Source organism: Ctenocephalides felis, unplaced genomic scaffold, assembly GCF_003426905.1.
Source record: "Ctenocephalides felis isolate EL2017-DRISC unplaced genomic scaffold, ASM342690v1 CF-g0.4_SCAFFOLD_00845, whole genome shotgun sequence".
NCBI classification, from domain to species: Eukaryota; Metazoa; Arthropoda; class Insecta; order Siphonaptera; family Pulicidae; genus Ctenocephalides; species Ctenocephalides felis.
Window position 1 is genome coordinate 84,930,057 of NW_020536999.1, and position 27,901 is coordinate 84,957,957.

Below are 27,901 nucleotides of genomic sequence, written 5' to 3' on the forward strand. Positions count from 1 at the left end.
CCATTTTTGACACTTTTTGCTCCGTATCTTCGAAACGGCTGCAGCTGCCTTTGACAAAAACTAATCAGCAGGTTTCTTTATCAATAGGATCAAATGTTTTTTGGACCATTCAAATCGCTTGATCCGTGTTCTCTGAATCGTCGACGAAAAATTGTATCTGCACATACATATATACATACACACACCTACAAACATACATCCATTTTTTCTAAGGTATGCCAAATTGTTCAGAAACCTCTGAAACATAAAGATATATACTGCGAGAAGTTAATAAAGTATGAGGACTCTATTGACAAACAAACTGTATATCTATTTGATAAAATAAAGCACTCTACGAGTCAAAAAGGACTCTCCTAACGAACAAACTGAATTTCGTCATGAGAAGCAATAAAAGATTAGATTGACTAGAAAATAGATATGAAAAAAAGAACTTCTATTTAATGGCAATCAAATTCATAGGAGTCAAATATAATGGGCTTTTTGAAATTAAATATAAAAATTAGAAAAGGACTCTATAGAGTCTAAAGAATCAATACCTTGTCAAAACAAACATGACTTGAACAAGAAGAATAATCATAAATCTACTGAAAAGCAAATTAAATAGTTACCAAAAAATCAAAATCGAAGAGGCTACTGAATGGCAAATCTCCAATTTAAATAGTTTTGCCAGTATTTTCTACATGCAAAACATTTTTCCATACTGTTGGAATTCTCCTAACCTCATAACAATTGATAGGCCCCTACCAGTTAATGGGTCACTGGGGCTCCAAAAAATCAACAGGCATCCATACTGAGCCTTGTATAAATATAAATATAATAAAAACCCAATTACTTGATTTTTATGTAACACCTGTCGGACAGTATTTCAAAGCGTGTGCTAGCCGACCAAATGTTAGTAAGAGGAACCAGAATGGTAAAGGCAATTTATTAAAATCTCCGTTGCAACAAATAAATATTGGACGAAGAAGTTTAAGAGGACGGACTACTGAAAAGCAAATTAAATAGTTACCAAGAAATCAAATTCGTAGACGCTATTGAAGGGCAAATCTCCAATTCAAATAGTTTTGCCAGTATTTTCTACATGCAAAACATTCTTCCACACTCTGTTAGAATTCTTCTAATATCATAATAATTGATAGGCCCCTACCAGATAATGGGTCACTGGGGCTCCAAAAAATCAACAGGCATCCATCCTGAGCCTTCAATAAATATAAATGTGATACAAACCGAATTACTTGATTTTTATTTAGCACATGTCGGACAGTATTTCAAAGCGAGCGCTAGCCGACCAAATGTTACTAAGAGGAACCAGAATGGTAAAGGCAATTTATTAGAATCTCAGCAAAAAAATGAATATTATATGCATAAAATAATCTGAACTAAATTCACAAGAGTGGTAATTTAGATTTTAACGAACTCTGCAGAACGCGTCGCCAGACAGACAGACAGACAGACAGAAATAAAAATTTATTCAATATATACAGTGTAAAATACAGTGAATTATATGTGGGTTTGTCTACCCTGGGGGTATTTTACCCAAAAGTTTGTGGTTTTACAATATTGTCTATATATTTGTATTTGTACAATATTTTATTCATTATTTCGCAAGGACAAAAAAAGGAGACGATTTTTGTCACCTAAAAAAATCCTTTATTCATTGTTTTATGGCTTATGTATTCACTGCGGGCTCGATCAGGTAGTTAGGCATGGCATAGTTCCCGTACCAGATCATTTCTGATGTGTACTGGCCTAACGCGCGGATGGTACTATTATCGTGATCCCTACACTTTCGGTAAAAATTCTCGGTGAGCTTTTTTATGTGTTCGAGTATGGTCGGTATGTCCGTCTGTTCGTGTAAATATTTCGTTGGGTAGTAGTGTCTCGTCAGTGGGTTCCTTGATTTGTCTAGTACCAGTCGCAGTGCTTTGTTCTGTGCTATTTGTAGTCTCCGTCTGTTGGTCTTGGTTGTCGCGTTCCATGCCGGAGCGGCGTATGTCAGTAATGGTCTTATCAGTGTCAAGTAAAGTGTCCGCTTGTTCTTCACGCTTAGCGGGCTGTTGTGGTTCAAAAGAGGTCTCAGTAGATTCATCATCCCGTAAGCCTGTCCAATTTTTGTATTCGTATGTTTTGTGAAGCTGAGTCTATAGTCCAAGGTTACGCCAAGGTATTTGACTTCCTTGGACCACTCAGCTTCATGGCCCATTACCTTTAGTTTCGTCAAGTCAGTAAGTGTAATGGACCAACGGCTTTTTGTAAAGAAAATTGCTTCTGTTTTAGAAGGATTGATTTTAATTTGCCATTTTTCCGTGTAATCAGTCAGGGCGTCTATATGTCTCTGTATTTTTGTAGTCAGTAGCGTAGGTGAACGTGATGATCTGTAAATGGCAGTGTCGTCAGCAAATGTCAACAGTGTTGTGTCGGCGTCAGTGGGCATGTCGTGGATGTAGACGTTAAACAAGGACGGTCCCAGGATCGAGCCCTGCGGTACTCCCGCCGTCACTTGTTTAATCGTCGAGGGTGTGTTGTCTACTTGAACTGTGAAATTACGGTCAGCGAGGTAAGAATGGAGTAGTTTTGTGATGTATGGTGGAAAGTTAAGGGTTATGAATTTGTGTATCAGTCCGTCCATCCAGATGGTGTCAAAAGCCTTCTCGAAATCGAGCAACACCAATCCGGTATGGTTTCGTCTATTGAAGTTGAGTACAGTGTTTTCTATTAGTTGTGTCAGTGGATGTAACGTAGAGTGCTGTTCCTTAAAGCCGTACTGTGTGTCTGGTATAATCTTGTTTCGTCTGATGTGTCTGTTGATGCGTTTGAGTAGTACCTTTTCAGTTACTTTGCTCATTGTATTGAGGAGGCTGATTGGTCTGTAATTTTGCGGAGAGTCTGGCTGTTTCCTCGGCTTCAGGATAGGAAATATGGTCGATGTTTTCCATGAAGCAGGAAAGTGGCCTTTGGCCATTATACGGTTAACCAGTCGTGTGATTAGTATGTATGCGTTCGTTGGTAGTTGTTTCAGTATTATATTTTGTAGTCCGTCCGGTCCGGGTGCTTTCCTGTTCGGTAGTTTTCTGATTGTCAACTTTATTTCTGAAACTGTGGCAGGGTCTATTCGTAGGTCTTTGTCGTTAAATTGTTCAGTAAAATTTTGAATAGAATTGCGTACGTCTCGTCTTAAGTCTGCGTTGGACATGTCGGCGTTTTGTCTGTGTATGTTTTCAAAGTGTGTTGCTAAAATTTCTGCTTTGTCTGCTGGTGTCGTGGCGTAGTTGTTGTCAGGTAGTTTGAGTGGCGGGATAGGTGTTGTTTTCCTCGTCAGTCTTTTGGCTGTTTGCCAAACTTTGTGCGGGTCAGTGTTGATGGTTTCTAGTTTTTTAGTCCAAGTGTCATTCCGGTGCTCACGTATCTCATTATGAATAATTTTTGTCAGTCTGTTTACGTGTTCCTTTAGTAGTCTGTCACCAGTACGTTGCCACAGTTTCTTTATATTGTTCTTTAATTTAATTTTTACTAATATTTTTTGAGGAAGCGTGTCAAATGTGGATGTATTTGCGTGTCGCAGCGGTATTGTGTGTTGGATGGTGTCCGTGATCGTCCGTGTCAGATGTGTCACAGCCTCCTCTATGTCTGTATTGGTCTCTATGGGTATCGTGTGTCGTATATTGTCTGTAATAATTTCTCTAAAAAGTGGCCAGTTGGCTCTGGAATAATCCAAAATGTTGCGTTCTGGAGTATTGTCGACGTCGAGTCTGTCAGAGATAGTCATAAAAACAGGGTTATGGTCAGAGTTGAAAAGTGTTCTAGTTATGGGTTCGGATGTTATGTGAAGATTTTTTGTCAAGGCTAGGTCGATCGTGCTGTGATGGTGCGTCTGTACGGTGGCGTATCTGGTCGGCGTGTCAGGATAGTGCAGTTGTGCGTCCGTGGTGTTGTGTTCCGTCAGATATTCGTAGAGTCGGATTCCGTTCGCGTTGTTGTAGTTGCAGTTCCAGGATGTATGTTGCGCGTTGAAGTCTCCTGCCATTAAGACGTGTGTATTTGAGTCAAGTAGGTTTTGTAGGTCCGTCAGTTGCAGTCCGCTTGCCGGGATGTAAATCGATATTATAGTCACTTTTTGACCTCTTTTGTATACATTAATAGTTGTTATTTCAGAACCGCCCGCTGTCAGGTTTGGCACTTGCTCGTGTCTTATATTAGACTTGATCAATATCGCAGTGCCTCCCCATCCGCGTGAGTTTGTCGGTCTGTCGTTCCTGTATACTTTGTAGTTGTTGATGTAAAGTCTGTCCGTGGGTTTAAGGTGTGTCTCGTTAATTAGTACAATGTCCAAGTCATATTTTGTTATGGTCTGTTTCAGTTCGTCTACGTTGTTTTTGAGTCCGTTGGAGTTGAAGTACATTATGTGTATGTCGCGTGCGTGATTTATGGGCATGCCGTTAAAAAGTTAAGTATGGTTGTGTATTTGTCATTGTAAGTCATATTTGTGTTCAATGTCTTTGTCAGTTTATAAAGCTCACTGAAAATTTGTCTTACCTCGGGATCCGCGAATAACTTCCTGATCTCGCCCATAACAGTAAATAGTCCCTCCGGTGTACTCAGGTCTGGATCGGACTGGCTGGTGGTAGGCCGGATTCGTGAGGATGCTGGCCGGATCGGTTCTGGTGTTGGCTGGATCTTCGGCGATGGATACTGGGAGGCCGGCTGTGTTCGTGGTGATGATGGTACCGGGAGTTCAGGAAACGCAGATCTGTTGTTACGGCCATCGCTGGTGGGTTGTAAGGCTGACGAGAAGCTCCTCGTCAGCGGCGCAGGTGTTGGCGCTGGCTTGTATGCTGGATTTCTCTTAAGCGCATCTTTGTCTCTTTTTGCTCTATAGTTGATTAGAGCTGGGCATTTAGAATAGTTAGCCGGGTGGTTTTCTTGGCAGTTCACGCATTTCGGATCCTCGGTTGGTGGCTTCGTGCACACTCCCGGTGGGTGCACATTCGTGCATTTTATGCATCTATACCGCATGTCGCACGTGTACGAGGTATGGCCGAAGTTTAGGCACTTGTGGCACTGGATGGTCTTGTTTAGTGGCCTGTAGCTTTCCCATTTAAATATATGTCCTTCTATATTGTTTATTTCCTTCAGTTTGGCCATCTCTTGTTCCTTATCTAGAAGGACAATATATATAGGGAGTTTGCGTTGACTGCCGTCCGATTCCTTCTTCTTAATTTGGACCACCTGCTTCACCTTAATGCCCTTGGCTTTCAGCTCATCAAGAACCACCGTTTCAGTAATATCTGGATTTAGGCCAGTTATAGTGATTTTCTTAGGGATGTCATGCTGCATAGTATAGGTGTAAAATTGGAAATCACAATCCCAACGCGTCGCCAGTGCCACTATTTTGTTTATAATAACCTTTAAGAGTTCAAGGTTTTAATATTGATACGGAATGATTTGTTCAATTTCTCCTGTAATATTTTACATTTGGAATATGGTTCTCCATGGATCAGAGGCACGGACTCTAAAAAAGAAAACCTTTTGACTCGATAAACAAAAATAGAACTTTACTAACGAACAAACTTGATTGGAAAAGTATAAAAATAGAACTATACTGACGTGCGAGGCGAGATTTGATTTGCCGCATTTATTCTAACTCTGTTAAGATTGAGAGAAATGGATTCTAAAGAAGGAACTCTTCTGACTGACGATAAAAAAGAATAGAACTTTATTCGCCAACAAATTTAACTTAATTTAATTACTCGAAAAGATACTAAACGTGAAATAAAAAAGATAAAGAATTCTGCGGACGTGCAAACGAATTTGAACTTCATGAACACATATAGAACTGTATTGATACGCAAGCACGTTTTTTTCAAATCAAAACTAAAGAATTCTATTGACCTGCAAAAACTGATTTAACATTTTTGGCACATTTTGCCCCGTATCTTCGGAACGTCTGAACCTGCCTTTGCCAAAACCTAATCACCACGTCTTTTAATCAATAGGAATCGAATGGTTTTCCAATCATTTCAATTGGTTGATCAATGTTCTCGAAATCGTCGTTGTTCACGAAAAATTGTATCCGCACATACACACATACACATGCATCAATTTTTTCTAAGGTATGCCGAAATTCTCAGGGGGTTTTGAAACGTAAAAATATATAAAAAAAATTCATTTTCGATTTTTTGCGATTACTATAACTTACCCCTCGGGAAGTTAATGATCATATCAGACCATACACAACAAGTTCGTTTCATTCCTCACGAAACCATTAAAAAATTAAATTCTCCAAAAATTATTGATTCCACAAATCAATCTAATAATTTTTGACCGACATGAAATTATCATTGAAGATTTCGATAACAGTTTCGTCACGCGATCGGCGAATTCGCTTCTTAATTTTATTTTTACACATTGCACGAAAAGTTTAATCAGGAATAAACAGAGAGCTGGGCGAAAATTTACAAGATTTCAGATAAGGAATGAAATTTATATTGTTAAGCCCAGATTTTATGATCATCCCAGAATTTATGACATATCACGAACTATAACATATTGTCGGTTAATGATCATCAAGTCTGGACATAACAATAGAACTGCACATCTTTCTTGGGTATTGCAAAATGATCGAGAGGTCTGGACACGACGAAAGATCAAAGTGAATAACGTAGTATACAACGTATTTGGAAACGTTAACAATGACGAAACCGTTACGATTTTGCGCAATTTGGAAACGTACTTTGACGTTTTTGAAGCTGAAATAGAGACGTATGTGTGCCTTCTAGGTTACGTAACCGTTATGTTTGAGAGTTACAGATGTTACGTTATATTAACGTTTTAATTACGTTTTGTGGTTTACTGGGTAGAGCCTAACATGCATACAAATATATTTACACGTATGTACATATATGCAAATACATATATCTCTACATATATTCTGAGGGATTCCAAAATAATCAGGTGATGTGGACTTGCTAAAACATAATAATGAATACAGTAGATTACATAATTTTAATGCACACACCCGTTTGATTTAATGGTTGTAAACTTAATCATATTACTTAAGTTACCTTTGTTAATTACTTGTCTGACATGAATAAAGTCCTTTTTTATTTTAGACAGATTAATGGGAAGAATAGTATTAATAAGGATCTACTTATAACTTGAACCTTTAATAATATTAAAAATGTAATTGATGTTTTCTATATGGATACTAACTCTGTCATTAAATGCAACGTGTTAAGTGTGTTAAGTATATTTATCAATTTTAAGATCTATAATTGTTCACACAATAATTATGCAAACAAAATATACTTCATGACAAAAATAAACAATTTATTTTGAATTATAATAATAATCATCCTGTACATCACGAGGCGTTTAAAAGAGTTTTTACTGCGTACCAACTTTAAAGTTGGACGTAACGGCTACGTAACATGTAGTGATGTAATGCTTCGTTTCGTTGCGTGAGCACGTCACGGATTCGTTTATTACACGTTTACCAGTTACGAGAAAAACCTGGATTACTGTTTTTGATGTTTTATTAAAAATTTAATATTTTTTTTTACAAAAAAAACTATTTTTGGGTAAAAATAATAATAAAGACGATTATATTTTTATACAGTGATTTTTTTTAAAATATTTTCATTTAAAGTTTATAAAATTTGAATAGTTTGAAGTTTCAAAATCACAAAAATAAAATAAAGTCGTTAAAAATAATTTGAGTCTCAAAAAAATTTAGTTACTAATGAAAACATAAAATACTTTTTTGAATGAATTTAAATATACATTAATCCTGCACCAAAAAAAAAATAATTTATGATAATTAATACAAAATAAATTACCTATAAAGTTATACTTATACCGAAGTTATACTCACTCGTAAGGTTAGGTTTATATCTACATAATTAATTTGAGCGATTCCATCTTGATTAAATATTATCACAGCTTACCGTTTAACTAATTTTTAAAACTATTATATAAACATTAAATAAATGCTTCAATAAATAGAAACCATTAATGAAATAACTTAAAAACTTGCAAACAAAGAGCTCATTTTAACATCTTTACTGTCCGCATAACAGCCACAAACAAATTCGGCATTTCATATGTCAAATTTATTAAACACGCGTTACATAGCTGCCACGTAACAAACGAAACAGAGCAGTTACGTTCATGACGATTGACTTGTATAATTAGACGTAACAGCAACGTTTCACCATTGTAACGATTAGATTTATAACGAAATTTTTGAGAGTTTCATCTGTGCTACATATTTGTAATGATAAATTTGAGAAACATACAGTGTACAATGGTGGTTGAGGTTCTTAACTATACGTAATTGCGTGGATTTAGTGGTTTAGTTAATTCGATAGATAATAATTAGATATTTTAGTTAATTCATCAAACAATGTTCATTATATCTTATCTCATCATATTCAATCAAGTTTCAAAAGTTTTGTCTAATTTATCGAACATAACCTACAAGGATCAGCAGCATGTCTTCGTAAGCCAAGCAAGGTGCGTCAACTCTATAATTGACACATATTTTACTGCAGGAACAATCATTTATATAAATTTGTACCAATCGGACAACCAAACATCCTTATATTTGGGTGAACAAGTCTTAAAAACAGCATTTTCCAGTATCAATTGGAAGATTTTAATCAGATCTACAACAGAAATTGGAGACTATTGGGAAGTCATGCCCGAAAATCCTGTTGGATATATTTTGTTTACAAGTTCTTTCCAGGATTTATTACTTGGTGTTGGTTGGTTGAAAGAATATCCAAGTTGGAGGCCTGACGCTTTATTTATTGTAATATTATCTAATTATGTTGACGGTGATGTCAACTTGATCATGAATGAGCTGTGGAGTTCGTATATTCTGAATATTGTGATTCTTATGGATGATTTTGTGGATGGATTTAAAATTGCTACATGGTTTCCTTACGCTAACCAAAATTGTGGTGAATATTTAGATATGTATACAGTGCTTGACAGTTGTTCTAATGGTCAATTCCTTTCTAATGTTTCACTGTTTCCAGACAAAGTACCTAAAGATTTTCATGGTTGCGAGTTTAAAGTTATTGCAGTAGTTTGGCCACCGTATATAATGTATCCTGAAAATTTTGATATTCAAGACAATGTTGATGTACCTTTAAAAGATGGTTATGAAATCTACATGTTGACGACCTTGCAGCAGTATTTTAACTGCCAGTTTGTTTACAGAAGCTTTTCTCAACCTGAAAACTGGGGTGACATAAATCCCAATAATACATTTACTGGAATGTTTGACTATTTGTACCAAGGACAAGCTGATATCGCCATTGGGGCCATTTATCCAATCCAAGAACTCCATTTGGTGTTTGATACTTCAATTCAGTACTCACAGAGCCAGTACGTGTTGGTGGTACCCGTAGCGGATTTGGAACCACCTTGGCGAAACTTTTTGGCAATTTTACCATTGAACACTTACCTGGCGTATTGCTTGACTTATATAGTTGTGTCTGGTGTTTGTAAAGTTTTAAGCAAAAACGAAGAGAGGGGTACGGTGTTTAAAACTGTGTCTGGTTCCTTTTTGGCAGTTTGGGCAATGGCTTTAAACAACAACGTCAACTGCCAGCCGAGTTATTTGAGGTTGAGAATAGTGCTGATTTTATGGGCGTATGTTACTTTGAACATAAGCGCGTTTTATCAAAGTGGTCTGATGTTGAGTTACAGATATCCTTTGAGGAAGTATCAAATTTATAAGGAAGACGAGATTGTGTCCAATGGTTTAATCATTGGTGGAACTGATGCTATAAGTATGATATACGGCAGTACGGATGATGACAACTCCAAATACATCACAGACAACTATGTAGATCTTTTGGCTTTGGACGCTCTCAACTATGTAGCTTATCATAAAAACATAACCACAATTGTAACCAGGGATTATTTATCTTTTGTTTCTGCTGATTTGAAGAAACGTGTCTTCGTGTCTCCCCAAAGCATCATGACCATTCCAATAGAATTGTTGTATTCCAAAGGTTTCCCTCCGGCACCTAAATTTAACAAAATGATTCTAAGATTTTTAGCAGGAGGATTGTTCGAAAGATGGAAATATCTGGTTGGTGGTGCTTTAAGGAAGAATGATATGGAGATGGACGAGCTGGATGTGGAGCGAGATGGCATTATGTTGGAAGTTAAAGATGTCAGTGGAGCTTTTGTGTTCTTGATTTTTGGATCTTGTTTGGCAATTGTAGTTTTTTGCATTGAGATGAAAATGAAACATAAATAGAATAAATTATGATTTCAATTATAAGTCATATATAAGGTAGTTATAAAATACTTACCTTTTCCTTTATGGATATGAATCACGATTGTTCAATAAGCATTAAATAATTAAAAAAAAAAATCAATAAATACTCTTTGTCTGGTACATTTACTAGAATCTAGTATTTTCCAGTATTTACTGATATTAAAACTTTTTTTTGCTTCTTCTGTATATTTCTGATAACCTGTTCTCATTGTTTTGTATAAATATAGTAGAATAAAGCTATTAAAAATATACATTTTAGTGTTTTTTTTTGAGGTTTTCAGAATTGAGCAAAGGTTTTCCATTAATTTATTATATTAGCTACACTCTTATATATAAAAGCAATTAGGTTTTGATGCCGGTTTGCTCGCTAGTAGAATTTGTCGATCAGAGTCCATATCTCTAAATCTCGACAGAGGCATGCTCAAATCGTATCATTTGTTAGTTGACGGAGGAGAGAGGGTTACAGGATTGTTTGTAAAAATTGTAAACAGTTTATCCCACACAGTTTGAAATTTAGGAGCTTTTAAGTTCGTAGGGCTTTGGTCAACCTGTATAACCATTTTATTAACATGGTTATATAACAAAAATATTAAAAATCAATCACATCCTAATATTTACCCACAAATTACATTTCTAGGACCATAAATAAAAACAACAAAATTTTTCCCAATTTTCTAGAATTTAGACTAATTGTTAAACTGTGAAATCGATTGGCTCTTCTTCAGATACAATGCTCTAAAAGTCATTGGCAAGTGTCTCTAAAAGTTTGCGCATTTAATCAAAATTCTATAATGGTACGCTACTTGTTAGTTTTATACTAAAGAAACTAAAAATAAACTATGTTTGCTAACTCATTGTCTTTGTCGAGTCAATTTCTTCCTTAGTAACCAATTCTGTGTGGGTTAAGAGTTACAGACTTCAAGCAGAATCTGACTGGGCCGCCTTCAAACTAGATAACAAGCAGATAACCTCAATTGTTTTCCTGAAATACTCAAATTTCCAGCTATTGCATCAAATATAATAAGCTATTCCGAAAGCGTCTATCAACCCTCATCCTAAACACTAATTTTAATTACTATGTCCATATCTGTGCATCTTTAATCTTTCTATCTTTTACCTTTTCAGGGGACAGATTGCTATGTTATACTTTACCGAAGCATCCAGAAAAGGCTCTGTTCTCCCAGAAGTACTACCTCAACATGAATAGATTGTACAAGAACGTGTGCTACTGTAATGATGTCCCGGGGGCCACTTTGATATTTGCGGTGCCCCACATGTCTAGGGTCATACATGTGCTGGACTATAGTCATAATGTAAGATTTGTAAATATTTTGTGGATTTGATAATGTGAATAATTGTGAATTATTCCTAAAATGCATTTATGTACAATAGTAATGGAATGAGAAGTCTATTGCTAACTTTGATTTGCTAATTTTATATTCTTGACATTTCAAGTCATTTTGAATCGTCTGAGACCAAATTTGGAAAAAGTGTAGGCTTGTGTATCTAAGGCAATTTTTTCGTTCACGTTTTAGCCAACAATTTGTATTTTCGTCGACGTTTTGGCTCGTTTCCTTTTAATTAGCAGAAAAGTACAAAAATTTTCGTCCACGTTTTAGCCAAAAATTTGTACCTTTGTCGACGTTTTGGCTTGTTGATCAGATTTGCTAGATGATAAGGATCTGCACTTTTGATCAAGATGTTTCTTCACAACTAGCAAAAAAATACAAAAATTTTCGTCCACGTTTTAGCCAAAAATTTGTACTTTCGTCGACGTTCTGCTAGTTTCCTTTTAATTAGCAGGAAAGTACAACAATTTTCGTCCACGTTTTAGCCAAAAATTTGTACTTTCGTCGACGTTTTGGCTCGTTGATCAGTTTTGCGAGATGATAAGGACCTGCGCTTTCGACCAAAATGCTATTTTTTGATTTCTCCGCGTTTTAATTCATTTTGAATCGTTTAGCACCAAAGTTGGATGCACATATGTGCATATGTTAACAAAAATTTGACCATTTCATCATCCATTTTCTCAAAAACGACTTCTTTAGGACTATTAACGACTACTCTGATTTTAAAATTTTAAAGGCCACATAGTTTAACTGATTTTTTTCTATTTTAGAAATCATGGGCAGTCATCCTAAAGCGAGTTAAGGCTTCAGGACATCAACTGAGAAATATAAATTTTAGAATCGATGAATACCACACCGTTAGCTGTGGAATGGATGGTATCATTTGTGCACATGAAGTAGGAGCTAAAGGAAAACCTATAAGTAATTTTTTATAAATATTAATATATATTTTAATTACATAAATATAATGAATAACACGAACTTGCCTTTGCTTCGTGGTTTAGGCATTTTGACCAGCTTGATATCAAATGGTAATAATATCACAATGAAAGTATAACTTTAAAAGATTAAACGAATACATAGGTGTAAAATGGTTAAAATAGGCCAAATGAAACTTATCTTTTAATGAAAAAATAACCACAGCGTCCAATATAAATTCAATATCACAAAAATATAATATTTATATGTTAATTAATGGGGCAATTCTGCAGTAACAGTGCTCATAACACAGCGATGTCATTGCAACATTATCTTATGTTTGTTTCTTGGTAGTGAAAACTGGAAGAATGTTATGATAACAAAATCTTCGAAAATGCTATTACCATAATATTCTTCCTTGCTTGTTTATATATAAAATATAAACTATACTGTAAAATATGTTGCCAACGCTATGTTTCGGCAGAATTGCCCCATAAATGTCTTTTGTTAAAACACATAGAGCTATTATCATTAAGCTTATTACCATCGAAGATTTATTATAATCATACCTAATCTGATGTAATTCATCTTGTATATATACCCAGTAAACCACAGAAGTTACCACCACGCAACACATTTTGTAACTTTCGTTTCGAAACTGATGTTAAGTAAACGAACCGATGCTGTTACGTATAGTTGTGAGCTTTAACCACCGTCGACGCGTTTAAACGTTTATAATACTGCTTTGTTCGGATCTGTAGGTACGTGGCGTGGTACGTTGCGCGGTCACATACATTTGCCTTTGAAATAGCCGTGAAGTAGGTTATGGTCGAAATGTCAAAAAATTAAATATAGGTTAAGTCTGTCAGAATACTCAAAATCAGAATCAAGAATACAAAGTTAGATAAAGTCTTAGAAAATATTAATTCGTCGTCACCAAAGAAGCATGACAAGAAGAGAAGAACTTATATAATTTTCACACATTATATTAAATAAGTGTTGAAGAGGAAATAAATTGACGAGTGTTTTAAATAATGATACAATATTGTGTTGTAGATCTTGTGTGTAATTATATGCTTCGGATATTGTAGCTACTATTTGCACATGTTATATTTTATCTTTTGAAGTGTAATGCACTTATTTAAGTATTTATTTATTGCTTCATAATCAGTATTTATATATACATGCTGCAATTTAGTACATGTACATAAGAAAATATGTATGTACAAAGATAGGAAAGTGTCAATTTCTTAATAAACGTTGATTTTTGTAAGAGTAAGTTGTGTAAGAGTAAGAGAGTAAGTTGTGTAGATGTAAATGTTATTTTTAATAAATACATAACATTATTCTTCATACATTTGATCATCGGAATTTTTGATTATCCGAATGCCCATCAACAACAATTAGTCCGGTTATTCGATATATATAATGTAATAATATTTAAACTGAAATCTGCTAAAAATATAGAATAAATAAAACAAATTGAAAAATGATGTAACAATGGGATAACAATATATTTACTTTGATCAAAATGTGGTAGCTTTATACATTTTTTTTTTATAATATTTACTTTTACTCTTACATCTTTACATTTAAATTTATCAAAGACAAATATGCCAAGTAATTTTGAATCAATTGGATTCAAAAATAATGAATGAGTTTCGAGTACTTCTTCACAATCCAAAAATAAATCATTGTCTTGCATTATTATATTTTTTATTGTAACAATTTTATTGTCACAGGTCATACAGCAATTATCAGGTTTCTGACCAGAAATTAAAAAAAAATTCAATTCAATTTTTATTATTTTTCCATCCTTGTCTTGATGAACTATTGGATATGAAATACTAATATTTGGTGTTACAGATAATTTATTTTCTTCGCCAATTCTATTGACAAGTTGCTCTAATGGTTTCCTACAATTTTTAATTTTTCCTCGCAAGCGTTTCAATTCATTTTCAAATGGAAAACAACTGAACTTATCTAAACTGCAGTTAAATACTTTGACCTCATTTGCCAAATGTATTACATTGTGAATATTAAAAGTGAATTTGTTCAGTCCATATAATTCAGCAAAACTTCTAACAAAACATATTAAAAGTTTTCTGGCTAATTCATTTGAGGTTAAACAAATTTCCTCATCACACAATATTCTAATACCTAAACACAAATGAACAAAATTTTTATATTTGTGATGATCCAAATAAGGCTGAAGTATAACTATTCCAGTATATAACAGGAATTGTCTAAATTCAGTTGCTTTCCACCTTTTATACTCATCCAAAACACGAGGTAATCGTGAAAATTCTTTGGGTATGAAAGATTTAATTTCAATAATTTTTTTGTTGGCATTATTTTTATCAGTATCATTCAATCGCATATCTTTGCGACCATTCACCCAAATCCCAAGAAGACGCTTTGTGACCCCCAAACAAATTAAGTGCATATAATCCAATGCAACTTGTGACACCATTCCTATGCCTAATTCTTCTAATATGGAGCTACCTAAATGATGTTCTGGTTGAAGGCGAAGTCTAAAGCTTTCATCAGTACGTAGTGGACAATTTACTTCTGGCATTATCACATGGTCGTCAAAATCACCTTCTTGCGTACATTTCGGGCAGCTAAAATAACCTGCATGACTTTTCACAAATGTTATGAAAGATCTTGCAGGGCTATCACAAACTATTTTAGAAATGATTACTTTACAATTATTTTTCTTAAAGGTTATGCCATTTAGCATGATGGTTTTCATCTCCTTTACGAAATCAGATAAATAAATATTGGCGTCGTTTGGCTTTCCTTCACCGTGATGCACACCGACAATAAAAGGTTTGCTAGCTTCTCCCTCTATCATTAACTGTATCGGCCAAAATGTACTATTAGAGCTCTTAGTTAAGGACATACCATCACAATTTAACTGTAACTTAATATTAATTGGACATTTTTTGTACATTTTGGTCATGGCTCGAATAATAGAACTTTCTACACCAAAATGTACATAAAACCCCCCATTAAGTGCCTGAATGCTTTCTGTAGCATGCCTTGGTGTTCCCAATAATGTCCGTACATCGCATGGAAGATATGCATCAAGTCCATGATGTTTTCGTAGAAGTTTCAATAAAAGGTTGGCACTATGTAAGGTAATATTTTGATCATTTATCCAATAGCGCAAATCTTCCTGAAGGGTTGAAGACTCAGTGGATGAAGAGTCAATGGTTTTGTTGGCTGATTGTTGCAAATTTGTATCAATATCAGATGATTGAAAACCAATATTTGAAGACGTTGAAGGCATATTTGAAAATTCAACGATCTCTATATTAGCCACTGTATTTTCTATATCATTCTTGCTTGCACTTACACCGATACTAGGTGTAGAATTATCCACTTGTTGATCCAAAAGTTTTTTATATCTTAGCACTTTTGAGCAACTATCTGTTGAATTCTGCGTTTCGATAAATCCTTTAATGGTTTACGTGTCTTTAATTTTTGTTGATCCATCATAATTATTCTACTTAAAAAAAATTAACTCACTGACTGCTCTAGTAAACACTTGACAGTTCTACAAAATCTTTGCGCCACGAAATCTCTATTTTCCTTGTCGAAAGTTTGCAAGCCTGAGTCGATCACTTCACGCTCTGTGACCTCTGTGACTCACTGCATTTTCGTTTCGTGAATCGTTGTGCTTCGAATAGGTTAGTGAATCATAGTAATCAAGAGAAATCTTTTTAATCATCGTCGTCAGCAGGTATTTTCTATTTATTTTTGTGATTGATTCATATATCAAATTGTTAAGAAAGGTTCAGCAAATGTGATTAGACTGATTTCGAAGATTTTCGAATGTTTTTGTAACCTCTTTACGATGGCTTTTCAGAATGTATACCCATGCGGTCGTTAAATTCATTAAAGAAACTGAAAATATAATAACCTCAGAGGTGCCTGTTAGTTGGCTAATCAAAACAGGCAATGAGATTACAAAGTGTTGGTGGCCTCCTGCTAATATAGCATCAAAAACTCCTTTAATAATGAAAAAAAGTGTACCCGACAGTACCTGGACAAAGGAAGATGTGAGTGTCATGCGTTATTTCGGTAAGTGCATTTCTTTAACTAAATATAAATGTAGATTTTTTTTTAAATCTATTTTTTCATTGCATAGATTCATATTATAAAGCAAGAAAGTTTGCGCAAGATAGTGATTATACATCGGCTGAGGAGAATCTTGGCAAAGGGTTTCGTTTAAAGAAACCCAACAGCCAATATCAATCAAATGAAGAAGAATATAGTACGTATAAAATCCTACATATTTTAATGCAATAGAATATATATTTTTGAAAGAATAAAAAATAATCTTTCAGATTTTAATCCTAACCAACAATTGTTGCTGGATCTAGAATCACCGAGGAGTTCTACAAGTACCAATTGCGTAACTCCTTCTAATGTAGAAGAATTGAGCCCTTTACCCTTATCCCCTCTCATGGGGATAAATCATGACGTTGGGTTATGCAAAACTTTCGAAGATCAAGGAACACAAACTGATAGGGATTGGTCTGCAGAAAAGCTGGAACAAAGAATAGTGAACATAAATGAAAACTTGGAGAAGCAGTGCACAAAAACCGATTTTATTCTCAGGGAGCTTGCCATTTTGAATACTAAAATGGATCAATTACTGCAAAATGCAAGTTATCCTACATTGACATGTAATCAAGATGGTAATGTCTTTGATTCTTTGTTTCCACTTGATGCGGAAGATGATATCACATGCTGTGAAGAGTTTTTAAAAGATGAAACATATGTTGCAGAATTGGTAAACTATAATTGCACCTTGGGAGATATTGAAATAAAATAATTTGGTAGTAATTATATTTTAATGTTTTGTTTTTAGCAAAGCTATGTTAGAAAAATTGGTGGGAAAACTCCGGCTGAAAATATAAGAAATATATTGAAAAAAGTTTTTACCAAAAAATTGGCAGCTGTATGTTCTTGGTATGGCCGGAAAGGTAATATGGCAGTAAACAAGCTGAAAGTAATGGAAGTGATTAAAGGTAATTTAACTTCAATTTATTTTAATTAATGTTTCTAATTCCTGTTTGGTTTTATTTTAGACACAATAATTAACAACACCGCTGAATTTACAGAAGCCAAGTTTGTTAATATAGTTGTAGAATGGTTTCGCTTTGGGAAACAAAGACTACATAGAGAACAAAACAGAAGACCCATAATAACATAATATATATATATATATATATATATATATATATATATATATATATTATATATATAATATTAAACTATGTTTATAAACTTTGGAGTTTAATGGTAACACACATTCTTGAAATATGTATTTGCAGCCAAAATAGTCAAAATAAAAAGTGACGAATAAATTACTTATATTCATGTACATTTCAAACACCGTATGTGTGTCATCATTCACAAGTTAATAAATTCAAGGCAGAAAAAATCAAAACATATTGTTGAATGAAAAACCCAAGACATTAAATAAAAAGATGTTTTGTTTTTTTCATTGAACAATGTGTTAAAATTTGTGTGCGCTTTTTCCTGCTTGAGTGTATTAATTTGCTGAATGATGACACACATTCAGTGTTTGAAATATACATGAATATAGTTAATTTATTCATTGCTTATTATTTTGACTATTTTGGCTGCAAATACATATTTCAAGAATATGTGTGAGCATCAAACTTCAAAGTTTATAAACACACACACACACATATATATATATATATATATATATATATATATATATTTATATTTATATTTATATGAATTTATTCCTGTTAGTTTCAATATGAATTTTATGTGTATATATACATATGTATGTGTATATGTATATATACACACATGTATATATATGTTTGCATTATTCTTTTTTAATATGAATTTATTCCTGTTAGTTTCAATATGAATTTTATTCCAAGTTATTTTTTCAATAAGATTGTTTATTTTAATATTATCACTTTATTAATATAATTTATACATGTATATATCAAAATATGAATTTATTATTAATGTTAATTTTACTGATTTTTTTAAATTTAAGTAATGTATTATTGTTACTATGAAATTTGTCATAAAAATGTTCAATAAAATTACTTTAAAATATTAATTTTACCTTTTAATATTTATATCCAAAACAATTTATTTGCAGGAAATTCCATTAAATAATTATGTAACATAAAAGACACCTACACGCTTTTTTATTCAATTTAGATACGTAGCAAAAAGGCAACCGCGGTGTATCAGTGTGCAACGAAACAGCCGTTACGTTCTTGCCCGCGAAATAGATACTTCTGTGTGCCTCCCAGGTTACGTACCTGCTTCGTGCGAACGTGGCAGCGTTACGTAACGTTCATGGCTTTGTTACGTTTTGTGGTTTACTGGGTATATATATATATGATACAGTTTTGAAGCCACATGTCGAAAAATAAAACAAGAACGTAAATATAAATCTTTTTAGTACGTTTCGAGCTATTCTGCTAGCTCATCATTCAGCTAAAAAAACAAACAGAGTAATAAAACAAAGTAACAAAATACAATAAAACAGAATTAAAATTATACATACCAAACCAAGTTATTAAAGTTGTAAGTTATTAAACATTCAAAAAAGCATTTTGTGTAAAATTTGACAAATATGAATATTTTGTTCTAAAAACAAAAAACAAAAAAAATATGTATATATATATATATATATAAAATTTTGAAAAATGAAATCAAGTAATCGAAATATATCGAATGAAAGATAAAAGAAAATAAAAGAAAATATCAAGTGGTAAAAAAATTGTTCAAATATTAAAATAAATCAGATTTACATATATATATATATATGTTTTTTTATTTAATTTTAATAATTAATTATATTTTTCTAGCTTTTGTAGTTCCCCATCATCGAATGGACAATGGTGTACAAAACGCTATTATGGATTATCAGAGAAAACGAATAGTTTCGATGGGTAAGAACTTATTTATACTTGTTTATCTATGGGTAAGAATTTATTTGAACCTTCATAGAAATTTAATTAGTAATTAGAAATTATTTTTATAAATTCCATAGTAATTAGTATCTTAAATAATGACCACGCGCTAATCATCTTTCAAATTAACTTGGGTATTGGGTGTGCCGCAAGGAATGATTTTAGGGCCAATGATATTTATTACTTTTTGTTGCGGCTTGCTTATGTAAATAAATAAATAAATTTATGTATTAGATAGAAAAAGAGAGAGGGCGATACGAAAAGGAGAGAAATTGATTTATTTAGATGTAGAGAAAAAGTATAGATGTAGAGAAAGATTTATAGAGATAGAAAGAGGGAAAGAGATAGACAGATTAGCATATAGACCCACTAAACCAGTTACGTAATATTACGTAATTTTTATGTAAGAAATATGTAATCTACATTACGTAATTAGATATTACGAAAGAATTACATAAATATTACGTAATTTTCCTGAAAAAATATTACGTAAGAAAAATGAAGATTTTATTTCATATATATTACATAAACTAGTGCGGCGCATGGCATCGTGCCTTTAGGCAAATTGTTGGAACTTCCCGTACTAATAATTATTTTGTTTAAAAGATTAACATTTTTGAAAAAATTTTACTTTGAAAAAATTAGATTTTTGAGAAACTATAAAATTTTGACAAAAAATTACCTTTTTGAAAAAAAGACTTTGAAAAAAAAATAATTGCTTTATTTTGAAATATTTTGAAATTCTTAACTTTTTTTCAAAGTAATCGTACTGCATTAACTGCATAGAGACGAAATAAAAATGACTCGCGAATTTTCGGAATATTTCGTTTCATGAACGAAACGTCAACCAATGAACGGCGCTAAGTGACATAAGTACCGTTATGTCTGCAAGGAGACTGCCGTGCCGAGCCGCCGGCTACTAGCGGCTACTAGGCAAGGATTATGGGAGTACGACTCGCCATGCGTTTTAAATTAAGTTTTGTGTTTTGTAGTGTCTTATCAATATTTTTAATTTGCTAATTAAATGTGAAAGTGATATTAAATATGTGAAGATATATGTTTATTATAAATATATTCTAAAGCCTCTTAAATTACATGAATTACTTAAATCTTTACTCTAAAACGCTCCATTAACCTAAAAATTAATCGTGTGTGTTATTAATTTTTTTCTAATAATAATTAGATATATAAAGAATTTTGTTTCAAATGTAACGGTATTCATATTCTAAATACTATTTTATGTTAATATAAATTCAGTGACAAATTATATATAACAGAATCACTTGGCCTTTTGAAAACCATTTGCTTTGTGTAAGTATATAAAAATATATGTATCAAAAGTTAAATAGAAATTATTACCATGTTTTTATTTCAGGTGAAAATCGAAAGCTAATAATTTATATCCGAGATGCATTTTTTCATCACAAATGGGCCATGAAATAGATATCGAGAATGCTTTTGTAGAGAAGACATCATAGACTTATACCACATTTAGTTTTAACAGAAGATACGACAGTTCCTAATTACATAATATTTTCCATGAAATAGTTAGTGAAAGAACTTATGAAGACTTTGTAAAGGATACTTCGATGATTTTTATTTCGAGTTTAATTTACTTATCATTTAATTTTACTTATCATTATCATATTGTATATTTTTCCATTTGCCATGAAAATGTTGATCAATATGTTATATGTAATTACATTATTTTATAAAAATTGTGAATTATTATTATTACTTTATGGATTTGCTAATGTTTAAATTGTGTATATATGCCGAAAAAATAAACATGCCATATAAATGTGCTTTTTCGTTCATTTTTCAGATAGTGTATATATATATATATATATATATATATATATATATATGTGTGTGTGTGTGTGTGTGTTTATATGTATGTGTGTGTGTACATACATATATATTATATATGTATGTACATACTGTGTGTGCATACTCATTTCTATGTTCATGAATGTGTGTGTTCATATATACACATAGTGTGTATGTGTGTGTTCATATATACAGATATGCTGTGTGTATATATGTATGTGTGTAAAAAAGAGCCCTCCACGTCATTTTTTTTTCAAAAATTACGTAATTATTATGAAATATTTTCGTAATCCCATATTACGTAATCACATTACTTAAGATAGGCGAAATTATGACACATATCTTACATTAATCTTACGTAAAAATGACATAAGTATGTAACTTTTTTGCGTAAAAATTACATAAATATTACGTATTTTGGCTTAGTGGGGAGAAAGAGATGAAGAGAGATGAAGAAAGGTAAAAGTAAAGAGAAAAAGATAGTGAGTAAAAAGAATAGATAGATTAGAGAGAAAGATAAAAAATGTAGAGAAAGATATAGATAGTGAAAGAAAAAATAAATAGATAAACATATGGAAAACTGTGGTCCATATGTAATATATTTTATTTATAATAAAATAGTAACGACACTATGTGTTATCATATTTATCATTTATAAAATATAGTTAGTATTTGTGTATTTTCAATAAAAAGGAAAAGTGTTATGAATTATAATTTTGGCAGTGAGACTGGGGAGAAACAATAGAGAGATCCGAACTGACACTTGCACTATTTTGTTTCATCCGTGCTGTCACTATGATGAGCCTATCTGTCCAGTAGAAATGCGATGCGTGTTGACAGGCATCAGATAGATTGAACTTTATTATGGCAAATATTATATACATTGTTTGTATGCTTACTTTCAGCTGTTTTAAATTCAGAAGCAAACGTTTTATAGCCTCTAAAAGTGTACTATAAATTAATTTTACTTCAGTTGCATATTATAAATAAGCTTGACAAGAGTCTGAATATAATAATAATAATTTATGATTGTTCATTAGAACTTGATAACGAATGAATAAATCTAATTAAATAGAGCAAGAGAGATGGTAATCCAGATAAAGAGAGAAAAAGAGATAGAGATAAATAGAGAGGAAAAGAAACTAGATACATAGATAATTCTATAGAGATAAGAAGAGCGAGGGAAAAAGATTGGTATAGAAAGAGATAGATACAGAGAGATAGAGCAAGAATAATCCAGAAAAGGAGTGAGCAAAAGATAGAAAAATAAACAGAGAGGAGAAAAACTAGATACGTAGATAATTCTATATATAGAATTTATATATGAGGAGATGAGGAGAGCGAGGGAAAAAGATTGATAGAAAGATTGATGTAGAGAGAAAGAGATAGAGCAAGAGTAATCCAGAGAAGGACACAGAAAGAGATAAAGATAAATGTGGAGAAAAAGATTTGAAGAGAAGGTGAAAAAGATGAATGTAGAGAATGAAAGAAAAAAATTGATTTAGAGAAAAAGAGATAGATATAGAGAGATATAGCAAGAGTAACTTAGAAAAAGAGAGAGAAAGAGATAGAGATAAATGGAGCGGAAAAAACTAGATATGTAGATAGATCTATAGAGATGAGGAGAGCGAGGGAAGAAAATTGATAGAAAGATTGATGTAGAAAGAAAGAGATAGATATAGAGAGATAGAGCAAGAGTAACCCAAAAAGGAGAGAGAAAGAGATAGAGATAAATGTAGATGAAAAAACTAGATACGTAAATAGATCTATAGAGATAGAAAAGCGAGAGAAAAAGATTGATTGATAGATATAGAGAGATAGAGCAAGAGTAACCCAAAAAAGAAGAGCGAAAAAAATAGAGATAAACCGAGAGAAAAAAACTAGATATGTAGATAGATCCACCTTGTGAATCCCAAAAAACGGTGGCCATCACCTTTCCAGCCGATCAAACAGTCTTCGCCTTTTTCGGAGCACGTTCGCCCGGTGAAGTCCACTGTTTTGACTGCTCCTTGGTCTCTGGTGTGTACCAGTGAATCCATGTTTCGTCGACGGTCACGAAACGACGCAAGAACTCCGCCGGGTTGCACGTCGCCGATGTGGTCTCACGGTTGCGCTTGTTTTCCGGTGTGAGCAAGCGCGGCACCCACCGCGCCGACAGCTTTCTCATGCCCAGTTCTTCGTGTAGAATATGATGCACCGTTCCTTCTGCGATGCCTACAGTCTCAGCTATCTCGCGAACTTTCAATCGACGGTCTGCCAACACGAGATCGTGGATTTTTTTAATATTTTCGTTTGTAGCAGCTGTTTTCGGGGCACCTGGCCGTGGCTCGTCAAAAACTGACGTGCGGCTACGAACAAACTCGTTAAACCAATTCTTGACGGTCGCCATCGAAGGAGAAGAGTCACCGTACACAGCATCCAAGCGATCTTTGATTTCGCTGCGCGTTTTCCCTTCCAAAAACAAGAATCTAATCACCGAACGATATTGTTCTTTTTCCATTTTTGTAAAATTGACCGACACGCTCGCTTTCAAAAGCTGTCAAAACAAAACTAATGCAGGGAATTGAATGAAACTTTGACAGTAGGCTACTAAAAGAACGTACTGCATGATGGTAAAACTCTTTTGTGATAGCAGCGCCATCGGGCGGTGAGGCTAAGTACTTGTTGAATGACCCTCGTATAGAGATGAGCAGAAGAGCGAGGGAAAAAGATTGATAGAAAGGCTAATGTAGAGAGAAACGTTAGATGTAGAGAGATAGAGCAAGAATAATTCTGAAAAAGACAGAGAAAGAGATAAAGATAAATGTAGAGGAAAAAAACTGGATACGTACAAGAGCGAGGGAAAAAACTAGATACGTAAAAAGATATATAGAGATGATGGGAGCGAAAGAAAAAGATTAGAACAGAGAAAGAGATAGGTATAGGGAGATAGAACAAGAGTAATCGAGAAAAGAGAGAAAAAGAAATAGAGATAAATGGAGGTGAAAAAGGCTAGATCGAAAGAAAAAGATTGATAGAGAGAGAAAGAGAGATGGAGTAAGAGAAAAGTATGGAATAGGAGATAGAAAAAGAAAAATAGATAGATAGATCGATGGAGAGACAGAAATGATAGACGAGTCGACAGACTAGGATATAGAAAAGTATAAATTAAATCGATGGAGTGATTGAGAAAGAAGATAGATATAAAAAGCTATAGATTAGTAAGGTATAGAAAGCGATAGATATAGGAAAGATATAGAAAAGGATAAAAAAATCGATGAGAGAGGAGATTGAGAAAGGAGATAGATATAGAAAGCGATTTATTAAACTGGCGAATAAATAAATAAACCCTCAATTTAAAATTTATATTTATACCTCAGAGTAATGATTTAAAATTTTTTGGTTCTGATTCATTAAATTCATTTGAATTACTCCTAGATTTATTGAATTAAAATATTTTGATATAAGTTCTATGTATCAAGATTTTATATTAACGGACAAGACTGATGATTTTTATTAAGTATTCTCTTCATTATTATTTCATTTATTTTTCAGGTCGAGATGGAACCTTGGTCTCATCAGGTTTACCCTGGTGTGGAGATGAAGAGACAGAAATACGTAAACAAAAAGCTGAAGAATTCATGAATAATCCAGAAACGAGAGCCATGTTTATGGAAAGAAAGACTGAAGGATATTTTGATGAAGGACCCATGGGTAAGTTTATTTTGTTTATTAAAGTGGAACTTCTAATGCGACCAACAAGGCTGCGTTCTTAGGTATGTAGGGAGTAATAGAAAGCGAGATTTGTCTGATGGTTGTAAATTGTCTGGTTGATGATGTTATAGATTGTCTGATATTATAACTGGTCTGATATTATAATAACTTGTCTAAATGGACTAGATTGTCTGATATTATAGTAACTGGTCTGAAAATATGGTAAAATTTTCTGTAAACGTTCCAAATTGTCTAAAAATATTGCGATTTGCCTGAAAATGTCGCAAATTTTCTAAATAAGTTTTAGATTGTCTGAATATATTGTGAATTATGTTATTGCATCAATGTTGTAATTTTTAGTCTGAATTAAATTAGTCTGAAAATATTGTAAATTTCCTGGTAACGATGTAAATTGTCTGAACATGTCGTAGATTTTCTGAACATTGCCCAGTAAACCACAAAACGTAACAAAGCCATGAACGTTACGTAACGCCGGCACGTCCGCACGAACCAGGTACGTAACCTGGGAGGCACACAGAAGCATCTATTTCGCGGGCAAGAACGTAACGGCTGTTTCGTTGCACACTAATACACCGCGGTTACATTTTTGCTACGTATCTAAATTGAATAAAAAGCGTGTAGGTGTCTTTATGTTACATACTTATTTAATTAAATTTCCTGCAAATATAGAATATTAATAATAATTTCGGATATTTAGTAATTTATTAAATATATCATTTACAATATACAAAATTTACATATTACATAGTTAACATTAGAAAACTAAAATTTGATAGTCCATAAAATGTTAGCCTATAAAAATAATTATTTATTTATTCATAATATGTATTATGTTTAACTCTCTTGGCAACTTCAGTTAAATCAGACTTGGCAAAGTTAAGTCTTGCGTTAAATATGTTCAATTCACTTGCATCTGTTAATGTATCTAAAATAGAACCAAACATCTTAGAAACATTGTACACAAATTTTGAATTGAAAACATTGTGAACAAATTAGTCATTTGTGAACATTACCTCTAAACATACTCATTATTTGAAGTTAATGACTATGTAGTTCCTACGATCATATGACAGAGATAATTATTCCATGAACACACACTCAATTTTCTTGCATTGATTTTATCCTATTAATTTTCAAGATCTGAATTACCTAAAAGTAAAACACTACAAATTAGTACTGAATCATATTAGTTAAATTCTCTTCATGTAGAACCTTAATATACCAATTCTGTAATGCAAGATCATCAGACTCGAAATACTCAACAATTCATGTTCTCTTCAACACTTAATCCATATAATGTGTGATATCCAGTGCATTCTTTGTTTTCCTTCTTGCATGTTTCTTTGGTGACAATTTATCTTCTTGATTAGAGTAATTTTCCCTAGTTTGAATTCCATTTTGACATAACCCATAGGGGTTATGAGCACTCTTTCTCTACAATTGAAAAGCAATTTATATCAGTTTTTGCTTAACTGAATAGTTCTGATACTAATGAAATTATAAAGAATATGTATGATACCATATATATTACACTTATCTACCTCTAATATTCATATCATATCACTGAGGTTATGTGATTTTTGACTGGTCTGTCAGAAATTTCAATAATTATGTGAAAAATCAATTATCACAATACATAAACAGAATTTGCATTGCACATGACCTATATACTGAAAATAACTAATTAGTCATTAATATAATAACTTGTAAATTAAAAAAAAAACAGTGCAATTATACTCACTTTTCCTGGTTTCGTATTAAATATGTGAATTTCCTAAAAGTAAAACATTACAAATAGTATTAAATCATATTAGTTAAAATTCTCTTTGTGTAAAAACATTAATATACCTATTCTGTAATACAATATCATCACTTAAGAAATACTCCACAATTCATTTTCTTTTCAACACTTAATCTTAATATGTGTTCTTATTTATCGATATGTGTTCTTATTTTTCTTCTTGCATGTTTTTAAGCCTTGCTTGTTTTTTTTTGGTGACAAAGGATTAATAATTTCTAATATATTATCTAACTTTGTATTTATCTTCTCTATTGGAGAAAATTACCCTAGCTTGAAATCCATTTTCGTAGGGGTTATCAGCACTATAATTTTCTCTACAATTGAAAACCAACTTATATCAATTTGTGCTTAGCTAAATAGTTCTGATACTAATGGAACTATAAAAATGAATATGTATAAAACTAATAACTTACTTCTCTTTATTCATATATCACTGAATTGAGGTTATGTTTCTGACTGGTGTGTTAGAAATTTCAATTATTACATGACAAATCAATTATCACAATACATGAACAGACTTTGCATTGAAGGCGGCCTATATACTGCAAAGGACTAAACATTATTATAATAATTTATAAATTAAAATATATTTCAGTACAATTAGACTCACCTTGTTTGCCGGTTTCATATTAAATACTTTTCCAGCTGACTGTTTAACTAATTTCTACAACTGATTTCGCACTAAATATAAAAGCAATTAATAAATAACGCTTCAATAAAGGAAATATCTTGCATTTCAAACATACACGATAAAATACTCAATTATATGCGTCCACGATGCACTGACCGAGTTAACCTATATTTAATTTGACATTTCGATCATAAAACACTTCACGGCTATGTTCAAAGGCAAATGTATGTGACCGTGCAACGTTACAACGCCACGTACCGACAGATACGAACAAAGCAGATTATAAACGTTTAAACGCGTCGCGGTGGTTAAAGCTCAAACTATACGTAACAGCATCGGTTCGTTTACTTAAACATCAGTTTCGAAACGAAAGTT

At 32.8% G+C, this 27,901-nt stretch overlaps 1 protein-coding gene and 1 long non-coding RNA gene across 7 annotated transcripts in view; one reads left to right on the forward strand and one right to left on the reverse strand.

Annotated features, from left to right (window-relative positions):
- The window catches only part of LOC113391200, a 46,691-nt gene extending 21,253 nt beyond the window's left edge, over window positions 1–25,438 (forward strand). Inside the window, exons 6-10 of the mRNA XM_026627152.1 lie at window positions 11,420–11,607; window positions 12,414–12,564; window positions 19,446–19,529; window positions 24,915–25,073; window positions 25,434–25,438. Of these exons, the coding sequence (XP_026482937.1) occupies window positions 11,420–11,607; window positions 12,414–12,564; window positions 19,446–19,529; window positions 24,915–25,073; window positions 25,434–25,438 (587 nt within the window). The remainder of the gene's footprint in view (window positions 1–11,419; window positions 11,608–12,413; window positions 12,565–19,445; window positions 19,530–24,914; window positions 25,074–25,433) is intronic.
- A 446-nt stretch (window positions 25,439–25,884) lies between these two features.
- LOC113363608 lies at window positions 25,885–27,744 on the reverse strand. Of its 6 annotated transcripts, XR_003365926.1 has the most exons (9): window positions 27,642–27,744; window positions 27,506–27,576; window positions 27,309–27,437; window positions 26,943–27,209; window positions 26,836–26,868; window positions 26,636–26,764; window positions 26,317–26,528; window positions 26,108–26,243; window positions 25,885–26,019 (listed from the first exon to the last, which is right to left on the reverse strand). It is a non-coding gene; the product is annotated as an uncharacterized LOC113363608 (long non-coding RNA). The 6 variants fall into 6 exon arrangements; XR_003365923.1 differs by having other exon boundaries at window positions 27,506–27,738; XR_003365924.1 differs by having other exon boundaries at window positions 26,307–26,528; window positions 27,506–27,738.
- Between the last annotated feature and the right edge of the window lie 157 nt (window positions 27,745–27,901).